The sequence below is a fragment of the Pan paniscus genome, chromosome 7, assembly GCF_029289425.2.
Source record: "Pan paniscus chromosome 7, NHGRI_mPanPan1-v2.0_pri, whole genome shotgun sequence".
Taxonomy (NCBI): domain Eukaryota; kingdom Metazoa; phylum Chordata; class Mammalia; order Primates; family Hominidae; genus Pan; species Pan paniscus.
In genome coordinates this window covers 45,976,137-45,989,892 of record NC_073256.2, presented here as the reverse complement: position 1 = coordinate 45,989,892, position 13,756 = coordinate 45,976,137, and the positions used below count along the sequence as shown (strand labels likewise).

At 48.4% G+C, this 13,756-nt stretch overlaps 1 protein-coding gene across 8 annotated transcripts in view; it reads right to left on the bottom strand.

Moving 5' to 3' along the window:
* Positions 1–33: 33 nt before the first annotated feature.
* Positions 34–13,756, bottom strand: part of PTK2B (protein tyrosine kinase 2 beta) — a 148,496-nt gene continuing 134,773 nt past the window's right edge. For 6 of the 8 annotated variants that reach the window (XM_055116382.2, XM_055116381.2, XM_008956236.7 and 3 more), the window contains 8 exons: positions 13,488–13,613; positions 8,519–8,665; positions 8,336–8,371; positions 7,905–7,929; positions 6,255–6,301; positions 5,126–5,263; positions 4,806–4,886; positions 34–1,126 (listed from right to left, as the gene is read on the bottom strand). In XM_055116382.2, the coding sequence (XP_054972357.1) occupies positions 911–1,126; positions 4,806–4,886; positions 5,126–5,263; positions 6,255–6,301; positions 7,905–7,929; positions 8,336–8,371; positions 8,519–8,665; positions 13,488–13,613 (816 nt within the window). In that variant the 3' untranslated portion in view covers positions 34–910. The remainder of the gene's footprint in view (positions 1,127–4,805; positions 4,887–5,125; positions 5,264–6,254; positions 6,302–7,904; positions 7,930–8,335; positions 8,372–8,518; positions 8,666–13,487; positions 13,614–13,756) is intronic. The other 2 variants (XM_055116383.2, XM_057302994.2) reach the window with 1 other exon arrangement.

Below are 13,756 nucleotides of genomic sequence, written 5' to 3'. Positions count from 1 at the left end.
AGGGCAGGTCAAACAAACAAAACAAACCGCAAAGCAAATGGGACAATTTTAATTCAACCACAAGTCAAATAGAAAGAAGTTAAAAGAATGTTTATGCAAACACGTGAGAAAAGAAGGGTGCAGATGAGAATGGGGGTCGGGGAGAGAAAGAGGAGGAGTAAGAAAAGAGGGAAAAGAAAGGGAAAGTAAAGGAAGAAAGAGAAAGAGGGGCAGGAAGAGAGTGGATTTGGCCCAAGGTCCTATCTTGGCCGCATCTCTCTGCTTCTTCCCTCTGATGCTTGGTTTGTTGACAACACAGCATCCTGTGCCTGGACTCCCAATTAGCTTGTTCCTGGACTGTGCCCCAGATCCTCCCTCAGGAGGGCACATGCTGTCAGTCCAGACCAAACTCACATTAAATAAATTTCAATATACACTGTACAAGAATACCAGGCCCATCCCTCATCTCACTGGCTGCCTGACCCCCAAAACAAAGCTCCTCCCCAGCTTCTCTGTGCATCAAGGGACATCTGAGGGCCGAAAAGGAAGGGAAAGGAATAGCTTGGTTCCCAAATCGGCCTGCCATGTCCATATATAAAGCTAGGGGCACCATGTGACACCCCCCCACCGCCAGGAGCCCCCTGCACGGACCAGGCTGGCTTAGGGAGCAGTGGCCAGGCAGCAGCAGTGCCCCCTCTGAGCCATCTTTGTCACCGTCCTCTGTGTCCATAGCCCAGAGTCCCCTCTGTCCAGCTGCAGCCTGAGCAGTACAGCCGGGGGTAGGGGTGGGGAGAGGGGGTCGTGCAAAGTGGCAAGGGAAGGTGACTCCCCTTGGCCTTCCCCCTGGAAGACCCACATGACCAACAGCAAGGCAGGGGAGGTACATGGCAGGCAGGGGCGGAAGACGCAGGCAGGTGGCCCCCACCCTCCGTCACTCTGCAGGTGGGTGGGCCAGATTGGCCAGAACCTTGGCCTGGTCCACAGCGTCGAGCAGGTTCTTGGCGTCCACAGCCAGGGTGTGTGAAGCCGTCAGCATCTGCCTCTTGCACTCCTCACTCAGGGATGTCACGGCGTTCTGCTGAGCCAGCCGCATCTTGTTGATGAGCTCTGCCAGGTCTTTGTTGAGCAGTTTCTGGGTGCCCTCGATCTGTAGGAAGATCACACAGGACAGGTTGAGAGGCCACAAAGTCTGCTTGGAGGATAGGGAAGCCACAGAGGTGTCCACCTGCGTGCTGGCCAAAGCAATCAGAAGTTCCCTGGAAGCAAATCAGACCTAGGAGTGGGCTGAATGCAACACCCCGTGCAGGGTTGAGTCAGGTCTGCAAGGACTGACATCACAGACATCTCAGAACCCAGCCGACCCTGTGTAAGCCCAGCCTGATCGTCCCTTCATGGAAACATCCCCTCATACTTTCTAAAATGCGAATCTGATCTTTTTTTTTTTTTTTTTTGAGACTGAGTTTTGCTCCTGTTGCCCAGGATGGAGTGCAGTGGTATAATTTCAACTCACTGCAATGCCCGCCTCCTGGGTTCAAACAATTCTCCTGCCTCAGCCTCCCGAGTAGCTGGGATTACAGGCACCTGCCACTACACCTGGCTAATTTTTGTATTTTTAGTAGAGATGGGGTTTCACCATGTTGGCCAGGCTGGTCTTGAACTCCTGACCTCAGGTGGTCCTCCGACCTTGGCCTCCCATAGTGCTGAGATTATAGGCATGAGCCACCGCACCCAGCCATCCACTGAAGGCTTGAACCCCTCAAAATCATCCATGAGGGTTGGAATCAACTTCTTTCAAATGGTTAATGATATTTTGACCTCTTCCCATGAATCACAAATGTTCCTAATATTATCTAGAATGGTAAATCCTTTCCAAAATATTTTCCGTGAACTTTGGCCACATCCATAAGAGAAATCACTATCTATGGCAGCTATGGCCTTAGAAATGTATTTCTTAAATAATAGAAGTTGAAAGTAGAAACTACTCCTTGATCCACGGGCTGCAGAATGGATGCAGTGAAAACATTAATCTCCTTCTATATCTCCATCTGAGCTCTTGAGTAGATGCACTGTCAATGAGTAGTAATATTTGAAGATAATCTTTTTTTTCTGAGTAGTAAACCTCAACAGTAGATTTAGCCTAATTCCTAAGGGCCCTAAAATTTTCAGAATGGCCAATGAGCACTGGCTTCAACCGGCATTAGCCCCTAACAAGAGAGTCAGCCTGTCCTTTGAAGCTTTGAAGACAGGCATTGACTTCTCCTCTAGCTATGAAAGTCCTAGATGGCATCTGCTTCCAATAGAAAGTTGTTCATCTACAGTGAAAAATCTGTGGTTGAGTGGAACCATCTTCATCAATGATCTTAGCTGGGTCTTCTAGAGAACTTGCTGCAGCTTCTCCATCAGCACTTGCTCCTTCACCTTCACTTTTATGTTACAGAGGTGATTTCTTTCCTTGAGCCTCATGAACCAACCTCTGCTAGCTTCCAACTTTTCTTCTGCAACTTCCTGAACCTCTCTCAGCCTTCATAGAATTGAAGGCCTTGCTCTGGATTAGGCTTTGGCATAAGGGGATGTTGTGGCTGGCTTGATCTTCTATCCAGACCACTCCAACTTTCTCCATATCAGCCATAAGGCTGTTTCACTTTCTTGTCATTCATGTGTTCACTGGAGCAGCTAACTTTTCCTTTGCATTCACAACGTGGCTAACTGGCAGAAGAGGCCTATCTTTTGGCCTGTCTTGGTTTTCAACATGCCTTCCTCACTCAGCTTAACCATTTCTAGCTTTTGATTTAAAGTGAGAGGTGGGTGACCCTTCCTTTTACTTGAACATGCAGAGACCACTGTAGGGTTCTTAATTGGCCTAATTTCAATATTGTTGTGTCCCAGGGAAAAGGGAGGCCCAAGGAGAGGATAGGGAAATGCATGGTCGGAGGAGCAGTCAGAACACACACAACATTTATTGATACGTCTTATGTGGGCACAGTTTATGATGGCCCCTCAAAATGATTACAATACTAACATCGCTGATCACCAATCACCAATCACCAACCATAGCAGTTATAATCATAATGAAAAAGTTTGAAATATTGTGAAAATTACCAAAATGTGACAGAGACACAAAGTGAGCACGTGCTGTTAGAAAAATGGCACCAATAGGCTTGCTCATTGTAGGGTTGCCACAAATGTTCAATTTGTAAAAAACTAAATATCTGGGAAGTGCAATTAAAGCAAAGTGCAATAAAATGAGGTGTGCCTGTTCATAGCTGGTGCTCAAGAGGTATTTACAAATGAAGTAGATGAATGAATGAATGAATGAATGGGTTGGCATCCCAAGGGTAAGGAGCTCTTAAATGAGACAAGACAGCCCCACAGCCCCACCTAGGGCTCCTGTATGTGTTGTCACTGCCCCTGAGAGAGAGGCCAGAAATTGGCCCAAACTCTCCTGCCTTCTCCTTCCTTGGGTGGCCACTGACAGTGGGGACAGTGGTGGGATGTGGTAGTCATCTGTGCCGCAGGGCTGGCTGCTGGGAGGCAGGGGATCAAAGGGCTCCAGACGGAGAACCAACAAACGTCCCATGGCACTGTATTGTGTGCCTATGGCTTTGGCAACAAATTACCAGAAATTTAGTGGCGCAAAACAACACAGATTTATTGTCTTATAGTTCTGAAGGGCAAAAGTCTGAAGTGGGTCTAACTGGGCTAAAGTCAAGGTGGCCACAGGGCTTGTTCTCCCTGGAGGCTACAGAGGAGACCTGTTCCTTGCCTTCTCCAGCTCTGACAGGCTGCTGCCTTCCTTGGCCTGTGGCCTCCTTCATCCATCACATCTGTCACCCTGACCATGTGTCTCTTGTCACACACTGCCTCCCTCTTGTTTTATTTATTATTTTGAGATAGGGTGTTGCTGCTACCCAGGCTGGAGTGCAGTGGTATGACCATGGCTCACTGCAGCCTCCACCTCCCAGGCTCAGTCTATCCTCTCACCTCAGCCTTCTGAGCAGCTGGGACTATAGGCACAGGCCACCACGCCCAGCTAATTTTTGTATGGTTTTGCCATGTTGACCAGGCTGGTCTCAAACTCCTGAGCTCAAGCAATTCACCTGCCTTGGCCTCCCAAATGGTTGGCATTATAGATGTGAGTTTCCACACCCAGCCAGTGTTGTCACAGGGATCCCTGTAAGATCAGGACCCCTGATCCTGGGATCCCTGTGACAACACTGGGCTCAGTCTGATAACTGAGAACAATCTCCCAATCTCAAGGTCCTTAACTTTATCACATTTGCAAAGTCTCTTTTGCCATGGAAGGTGGCATGTTTTCAGGTGCCAGGGCTTAGGATGTGGACATCTTTGGGGGCCTTTACTCTCCCTACTACAGGAACCATCTCATGGAGCACCAAGACTCTTGTTTTGATTTTCAGTGATTGTTTCTCATTTAAATAAAGAAAATCAGATTAAATAATTAAAGAAACCTTAAGTGATATTTCTATGACACATCCATGTTAATCTTAACACAGACGGCAAGGCAACCAGACAAACAATAATAGGAGGGGGGAAAGGAAGGTGTGTCCCCTTTGGCATAAACTCAGAAAGAATTCACTGCCATCATCTGGAGACCTGAACTAGGAAATCCCCGCTAGCCTCTGGTCAGGTCCCTGGGTGCCCTCTCAGCCCTCTGGTGGTAGCTGATGGATAAGCCACATAGAACCCACCTGGTGGGGACTCAGTGGACAGACATGAGGTTGCCCAGGCAGCCCTCATGAGCCTCTGATGAGGCTCATAAGCAGGAGCAAAGCAACAGCCTATGGCGCTGTCTGGAATGGGACGCTCACCTCTGTCCGTGAAGATGACGGCAAGGAAGGCAGGAGATCATCCACACTCCCGATGAGCTTCCGCAGGGTCAGCCCCACATTCTGGGGAGAGAAAGGGGCAGGATGGCTGCCACTCCTAGCTATTGGAGAGAGCCAGGTTTCCCCTGGGAAGAGCTCTCCTGGGGTGGTGCTTGTACCCCGCGAGTGGCCTGGGACTCAATTCCCCTGGCCCAGCTTGCTCTAAGAGGATCTGCTGGGCCAGCCAACAGGAAGCGCAGTCCCCTTTCCTTCCAGGGCGGACTTGAGCCGCCTCCACCTCCCCAACCCAGCCCTGCTCTCACCTTCACCACCACCACGTAGCCCTCGGGGGGCAGCTGACAGAGCTCATTCTTGAGCTCCAGCACGGCCCGCACCAGCTCCATGACATTGAGGTACACCAGGTCATCGGTCCGGTCCAGGTTAGCTGTGGGCTGGATGGACTGAGGGGAAGACGCAGGTGGCCAGTGAGTTGGGGAGAGCCAGGGGCACGGAATGATTCTTTCCTGGGCAGGCACCACTGTGGCCAACTCCACCACCAGCCCGATTTGAAAGGACTCTTCTTTAGAATAATTGTGCCCTGTCCCGGGGTGCATTGCCTCTGTCCACTTCTGGGGCAGTTTCCAGCCAGGGAGCCTTAACGGAATACTAGTGGTAGCCTCACAACAGACTATTAGAACAACCACCTGGACATAGGGTGCAGGCAGGCTTTTTTTCTTTGAAGAGACAGGATCTCACTCTGTTGCCCAGGCTGGAGTATAATGGCACAGTCATAGCTCACTGATGCCTTGACCTCCTGGGCTCAAGCAATCCTCCTGCCTCAGTCTCCTGAGTAGCAGGCGTGCCACCAAGTCCAGCTAATCTTTTAAAAAAAAATTTAGTAAAGATGGGTTCTTGCTATATTGCCCAGGCTGGTCTTGAATTCCTGGGCTCAAGCGATCCTCCTGCTGTGGCCTCCCAGAGTGCTGGGATTACAGGTGTGAGCCACTGCACCTGGCCTGTGCAGAGAGTTTCAAAGCTCCTTGGGTGATTTTAATGGACAGCCAAGGCTGAGAACCACTGTTCCAGAGGAAAGAAAGCCAGCACCACCCCAGATGGCTGTAAGGACAATGGATGCTGGAAACCAAGTGAGGAGGCTCAGAAGAGGGAAGCAGCCCACACCACTTTCCCTGAAGCTGGACCAGGGAGCTCTACTCCAAGTCTGGGAGGGGGATGGAGAGTGGGAGATTGGTTCTTCCTCTTGCTTTTTCATGAATTAGCTGTGTGGCCTTAGGCAAGGCACCCCGCCACCCGCCCCCTAACCCCGGGCTTCATCTCTATCATGAGGACACTGAACTGGATTCTATCTGAGAACTGTGAAGCTTTCATAGACCATGGTCTTCAGTTTTGTGCAACTCACTCTCATTTATCAGTTTCAGCAGAGCCAACACATACCTGTGCGCCCAGCCTCGGGGGCTTCTGTGGGGGCCCTGTGAACTCCACTGCAATAAAAAGAACAGCGAGTGGGGGGGCAGTTCTCAGCACTCCAACCCTTCCCTTCGTACCTGCTGACACCAAATGAGCCCCCTCCCCTCTACCACCAGGAGACTTCAGGGAAATTAACTCTGAATCCAGGAAGCAGGCAGGGGAAGGAACCTCCTGGTCTCCCTGGTTTTGCAGTAGTCAGGGACAACACTGTTGTCCCTTTTATAGGAATAAAAAGGCAAAGTCCCAGCAAGATGGGGGGATTGCAGTGGTGCCCCAGCTCTGGCTTGGGCTTCCTGCCTGATGGACACCAGGCCTAAGGAACAGTACTGGGTGATCTGAAAGGAAGAAACCTCTCTCTCTGATGCCAGCAGGTGTCTGTGGTGCCCCCGACCTGGGGAGACAGCAGCTCATGGGGTAAATTTGTGTGGATTCTCTAATGGTTTTCCCAGAGTGTTTGGGGCTGAAGGAAGCAAAATTGCAGCAGAAACATGCTATTCACTCCCACTTTGAAGAGCAAAGACACATAAAAGTCCACTCAGCACACTTTGTTCTTTTTTTTTTTTTTTTGAGGCAGGGCTTGCACCGAGGCTGGAGCACAGTGGCGTGATCACAGCTCACTGTAGCCTCACCTTCTAGGCTCAGGCAATCCTCCTGCCTCGGCCTCCTGAGCCGCTGGGCTTGCAGGCATGCATCACCAGGCCTAATTTTCTTAATCTTTTGTAGAGATGGGGTCTTGCTATGTTGCCCAAGCCAGTCTCAAACTCCTGGGATCAAGTGACCCTCCCACCTCAGCCTCCCAAAGTGCTGGGATTACAGGTGTGAGCCATCACACCTGGCCTTCTATTCTCACCTCTGCCACCAAAGAGCTCTGTGACCACTCTAGGCAGCTCACATTCCGAGCCTTAATTTTCATTTGTAAGATAAGAGGGTGAGCTCAGAAGGGACCCTAAAGTCAGAAGGCTTGGGTTCAAATCTGAACTTTGCCAATTATTAGCTGTGTGAATTTGGACAAGTTACCTAATCACCCTGTGCCTCAGAAGATAATAAATGGTCCCAGGCCCATGCCTGACTTGTGTCCAGTTCTCTGTGACGGCTGTCATCATCCTCCTCCTCAATGCCACCCCTCCAGGCCCCGGGCTTACTGCTGGCTCTTCCCTCCCTGCCTGCAACAGGGTCTTCTGGAGAGAGCCTGAGGGCTCAGCTGCCCCTCCCACTTTCTCTCCTCTGTCCCTCAGGCCTACAGAAGATGAATCTGAACTGGGACGGGCAGGTGGCACTGCTTAACTTTTCCCACGGGAGCTTCCGACAGAGCAGGAAATGAGGAAGAGAGAATTTCCAGCTCCTCCAAACTAATGCAGGAGGGGGATGATCTGAGGAGGGGCCTAAGGATGTGGCCACTGAGAGAGAGAAGGGCAGGGTGCTAGGCAGGGAGAGGAATGGGGTGGAGGGAGCGGAGGGGAAGCTGGCCTGCCCCACATGCTCTGAATTAAATCATGGCTGATGCTGCAGGGAATGCAGACAGACTCCGCTGCTCCCTGCCCTGGGCGGTGGGCAAGGATGGTGGCTCTGCACAAGGTGCCAAGAGGAAACCCCCCAAAGAAGGGCGGGAACACTCACGGTAGCCGACCTCCTTCTCTGGCGTCTGGAGGAAGGAGGAAAGAGAACAGGAACGTCACTCATGCGGCTCTGGAGACAACCCCCTCCCTGGTTACCCATTCCCCAGTCCCTCCACTGTGTGTTTAGAGATTACAGCCATGGGGTCGGGGGTGCTTCTGGGAGCAGCTCGTGACCCAACGTGACCTTTCTGGGAGGCCGAGGGGCCCTGGGGAGGGCCACAGACAGCACTAAGGGCACGATCACAGGAGAGTTCAGGAAAAGGGCCATGCAGGGATTGGCAGAAAAGGAAAAGACACCCTCCCAACATGGAAAGCCATTGAGGAGGAGCTGGGCAGGCCTGGGGGTAGGAGCAAGTTGGGCGGGGGGTCCTATGGTGGGCGAGGCCTTCCCAGGCCTTGGCATGAAGGAGGCGGCCTCTCCTGGCAACTCACCAATGGGGACTTATCATTCATATAAACCATGGGGTCCTGCAGAGGAAGAAACAAGAGCGAAGGACTAAGAATTCTGGAGCTGAAAGCACCAAGAATGCAGGGGACCCTTGCCCCAGCCACCTGGGGAGGTGGAAGAGGACACAGATGGGTGCAGGGCACCGACATCCTTCCTGGGGTGCTCACCAGGGACTTCTCCTCCTGCCTGAGCCACTGGTAGTCCTCCACCATCTGCTTCTGCTGTTTGTCCAGGATTTGCCGCATTTTGACCTTTTCAGCCTCCCACAGCTGCTGGGCCTCTTCTCGGCTGCTGGGTCGGATGAAGTCCTCCTCCTGGGAGGACGGCAGAGAGAAGGGAGAGGATGCAATGAGCCCTGCTCTCAGACTCAGGGAGGGACAGTCCTCTGAAGAACCTCATGGCAGCTGCAAGCCTTGGCCTGGCCAGCTGCTTTTTTCTCATAAGTTTGTTCTTAAACCCAGAGCTATATGTGCAGACAGCTACCCGGTATCAGCCCCGAGCATGTATCTACGTTGCAATGTGATACCAAACCCGAGAACCCACTGCTCAACCTGCGCTGTATTCAAATGATTACACGATCTGCTCATGATATTTTATCAAGTGACTGCCCTACTATTATCTCAGTGTTTGTGATGGTTGTTGTCATTTAATATATTTTAAAAAGAAAATCTATTAAAGTCTATTAAAATCTATTTTAAAATCTACTAAAAGCATCCAAAGGGTTTCCAAGGGGCTGGCTTTGCTTAGTTGGAGAGCATCACACCCTTCTGATGCTATCTCCACCTAAGGACCAAGGTGGCAGGTCTGGAAGCTTTGAGAGACAGGGGTGCTGCCTCTAGCCTCACGGTGTGCAGTCCCACGTGTGTCCATGAATGAGCAGAGCCTGACAGAACAAGCAACAGCATGCACCCACCAACCATGCCTTCCTATTAAGACATATTCTTTATTAAGATAATAGCTTGGGTTATTTAACTAAATGTTAGGAAAAATGCATGAGCTAAGAGATAAAATAAGGAACAAAATTTCATGAAATACAGCTCTATAGAGATAAGATAAATGCAATCATAGCTTGAGTTATTTAACCAATGATTAGAAGAAATTCATGAACTAATAGATAAAATGAAAAACAAAATTCAAAGAAATATAGTTTGATAGAAGATATATGCTTCCTCTCCCTAGATCTAGTAATCTAACTCTTGCTTTAACTTACCTCTGGGGCTTTGGACCTATTCATAATTTTAGCTGCTAGTTCCTAAACAGAAAGTATTGCATGTCTTCCTATTTTCCTTCAGTCTCCCCCCACGGTTCATTTGTATAAATATCTGCTCAGTGCCTCTAAACTATTTTGCTCTTGTTGTGCTGCACATGGGGACTTTGGCCTCCTGGACAGATGGAGGAGGAATATTATTGGCATCCTCTTGATTGCACAAAGCCCAGGAGTTGCCTTTGCTAGGGCAGGATTCTTCTGTGACATCTAAGCTGGCAGGTCCCTCAGTTCCTTGCCTTTGAAGTGGCCATTTGCATACAGGTCACTTGCAGAAGATGCTAACAATTATCTCTATCTACTTTTAGCAAGCAATAATTCCTACCAAGCCTCTTAAAAGAGTTTCCTCACTAAGCCCTACCAAACACACTTGAATATTACAATATGGTTTAAAAGTGGTTATATTGGGATGTTTTACTTAGTGCACACTGAGCTTCAATTACTAACCTCAATTTCTAATCACACGTTTCCCCATGAGTTAGGTTTCTTGCTGAAATATTCTTTATTCATTAATCTATTCAACAATTATTTATTAAGCAACTACTATGTGGCAGGGCTGGGTGCTGGGAGGACAGTGATGTTAAACTATACGATGTTCTTATTCTCATGGGGGTTAAGTAAATACTAGTTAGTCCAGGGCTCCTCAACCTCAGCACTATTGACATTTGGAGCCAGACAAGTCCTTATTTCCAGGGCAATTTCCTGTGCATTGTAGGATGCTTAGCAGCATCTCTGGCCTCCCCACAATATATGCCTATAGCACCACCCCAGTTGTAACAAAAATGCCGCCAGACATTGTCAAACGTCCTCTCAGAGGGAAAATAACTTAGCTGAGAACCACTGAGCTAGACCTTATTTTAGGAAAACAAATTCCAGCATATAAGAGTATTTTATAATCATGGAATTGATAAAAATAAAATAGGTTTTGTTGATCAGAGTCTGATACTCAAAAATGATGACATTTTAAGGCCATAAAAATCCCCAGTTAAATGTCAACACCTGCAGACACAATGGCATGGCTGCCCCAGGCTGTTGACAAATAGTGACAAACAGGAACTAAGCGTCAAAAGTTCTAAATATAGAGTTAGGGATTTCTGGATGTGAGACAAATGTATGGGTTAAGGAAGAGTATGGTAAGTACCAGTTGGATGAGCTACTAGAATCTAGAAAATTCTACAAGTATTTGTAAGTTTATAAGTGTTGACAGAAGATTCCACCACTAAAATGCCTAGCATGCCCCAGGCCTGATCGTACCACATATTCTAACAAACACAGATTAGGAGACATCCTGATGCCTTCCAATTTCATAATAAAACTCAAGGAGAAAAATGAACACTCAAAAAAATGGAATCTCTTTGAGGTTGGTTTTGCTGAAATGTGCCTCCAATATTCTTATTAGGTAATGGATACTTACATTGCTCATTACATTCTATTCTTAAAAGGAATTGGGTACTCATGGTGTTTCAAAATGACTCTCGTAAGTTGTGACACCTTCCATAATCTGGCTATGACCCATCTGTTGGCTTTATTTCCACATCCACAAGTACCCTTCCTGCTGTAGTCCAACAGTTCTTGCACTTGCCCTGTGGTTTCCCACCACTCAGTCTTGCCTCCTACTGAAGCCCCTGCCTCTTCCATTCCCTGAATCTCAGTTTCCTCCTGTCCACATCTTTCCCATCTTTCAAGGCCCAGCTTTTAAATAGAAGCTGGAAAGGGTTATCCTCCTCTCTGAACTCCCACTTTGTGGTACCCACGACCTTCTGGCTTGCATTACAGGTAAGTGTGCACCTGGTCTGATCCTTCTGGTCGACTGTAAGCGCTTTGAAAGCAGTGCCTCCCCCCTTCAGCACCGAGGACAGCATCCAGCAATCACAGCAAGCCCTACTGTTTACTGAATTGTATTATTTTTATTTTATTTATTTTTATTTATTTTTGAGACAGGGTTTTGCTCTGTTGCCCAGGTTGGAGTGCAGTGGCGTGATCTCAGCTCACTGCAGCCTCTGCCTCCCAGGTTCAAGTGATCTCCTGCCTCAGCCTCCTGAGTAGCTGGGATTACAGGTGCACACTACCATGCCTGACTAATTTTTTGTATTTTTAGTAGAGATGGGGTTTTGCCATGATGGCCAGGCTGGTCTCAGACTCCTGACATCAAGTGATCCACCACCTTGGCCTCCCGAAATGCTGGGATTACAGGTGTGAGCCACCACGCCTGGCCTTGAATTGTATTATTTTTAAAGCTCAATTGTGAGGTCTTCAGGAGAGAGACTGCTGCCATCCCAATGCTGGTATGGCATCCCACAGACTCCCTGATGAGTCAGGCTATAGAGCCACTCGGTAGAAAAACTGTTTTTCTGGGAACACCACCTCTGTATTTTTGTTAAATGCTTCCAAATGCTTTGTGAGGAGCCTATTATACCTTCTCAGCATTCTACCTGGAAGAGACTTTCTCAGTGTTTCTGATCTGTGTCATAAAATGGAGCTTATATTTTTAACTTTTTTGGGTTTGTTTATTTAAAGACATGCTCATTATGTTCTTTTAGGCAGATTTTCCTTATGGCAATTACTTCTAAAGCCCTGATACAAAAGGTCTTTTTTCCTACTGCACAATCTCTTTATGCAATTGAACAAGGTCCTTGTGGAGAAGCAGGAAATTGGACGAAGGCAATGCTACCCCTCAAATGTGCAAAATAGCTTCTTTCTAAAATAACACAATTTAAAGCAAAACTTACTAAAACAATCATTTATGAATAGAGAGTCAAAGGCAGGAGGGTGGAGGAACCGAACACAGCCTAAATTATAGCACATGCCTAAAAATGTAGTTTATTATTGTTAAGCACACGCAAAGACAGAAATTGGTTAAATTAATATAAAAGAGAAAAACGAGGTAGGTCAGAGGAAAACTGATTTCACAAAAAGTCTTAGTGTCTGGAATTCTAAGTTATCATGCTCATTTCAAAATTCTACTAAATTAAGCATAATGGCATGAAAGTAATATCAGCATACTTGCCTACAACTTCCAAATATATTATGATAAACATCTAATTTTTTTCAAAAAATATTTTAGTCATGTTTAGTGAGCCTGAAATATTGTGCATGCATGCAGAGTTAGGGCTAAAATAAGTGTTTTAGTTGGTTTAGTAAAATAGATCAAGTGTTCGTGGCAACTGACCACTAGGGGCCATTTGTATGGAAGAAGGTGGTTGGTGACCAGTGGGCATCTGGTTATAAGCAAAAGTGTCTTTTTCACACAAGACCTGACAATCAGAAGCCAGCCATGAAGCACTCCGGGCTTCACCAGCAGTTAACAACCCCCCGTGACAAAGAGCTGACAAGGGAGGTGGCGTAGGTCCCTGCTCTAGCCAGTTAATGAGGCTGTATTCCCACTAGCCCTAAACTCCTTCTCACCCAGCAGCAGCCTGAACAAAAGCAGAAAGGGGAGCAGCCACAAGAAAGCCTTTCCTTTGACTGAGGAGAGATTTCACACCCAAAGCCATCATTTAGGAAGGATACTCTCCAGCACCACTAAGCTGTGCTGTGCCCTGCCTAGGAGCCTCCATGCTGCCACAGATCCCCCTACCCCTGGGGCTCAGGAGAGGGAGAGATTTGTACATCTCTAGCCATAGCACCAGCATGGCCAAGGGCAGGTTAGGTCCAGCTGGTGTCCTCCAGAGCAGGGCCTGGTGTGGCTGCCAGCCTCTGATGTGTTTGCAAAGGGAAAGAAGTCACAGAGTGCCACCTCAGTGGCCTGACTGGTGCATGGGAGCAGGAAGGGCCCTCCTGAGCTGAGGACGTGGGGTTTCCAGTGTCTCCGGCCACCTCCCTCCAGCAGCCTCCTCAGTCCGGGCAGGGACCAGCATGCAGAGCCCTCTTACCCGCATGCTGTGGCGTTTGAAGACATTGTGCCGGTGGAGAGGTGGGGTGTGCAGTGAGTTAACGGGAGATGGATACTCCATAGGGCTGGTGAGCGTAGGAGAGCTGGCACACAGACCCTCGGGAACCTATTCAGGAAAAGCAAAGAAGCACAAGGCACGGGACAAAGCGAGAAGGTAGACAATTAGCTGCTACAAACACGAGCACAAAGAAACTATGCATGAGCACCACAGGGGATGGGGCTTGCTCTCCAGGAGTTAACAAAGAACAA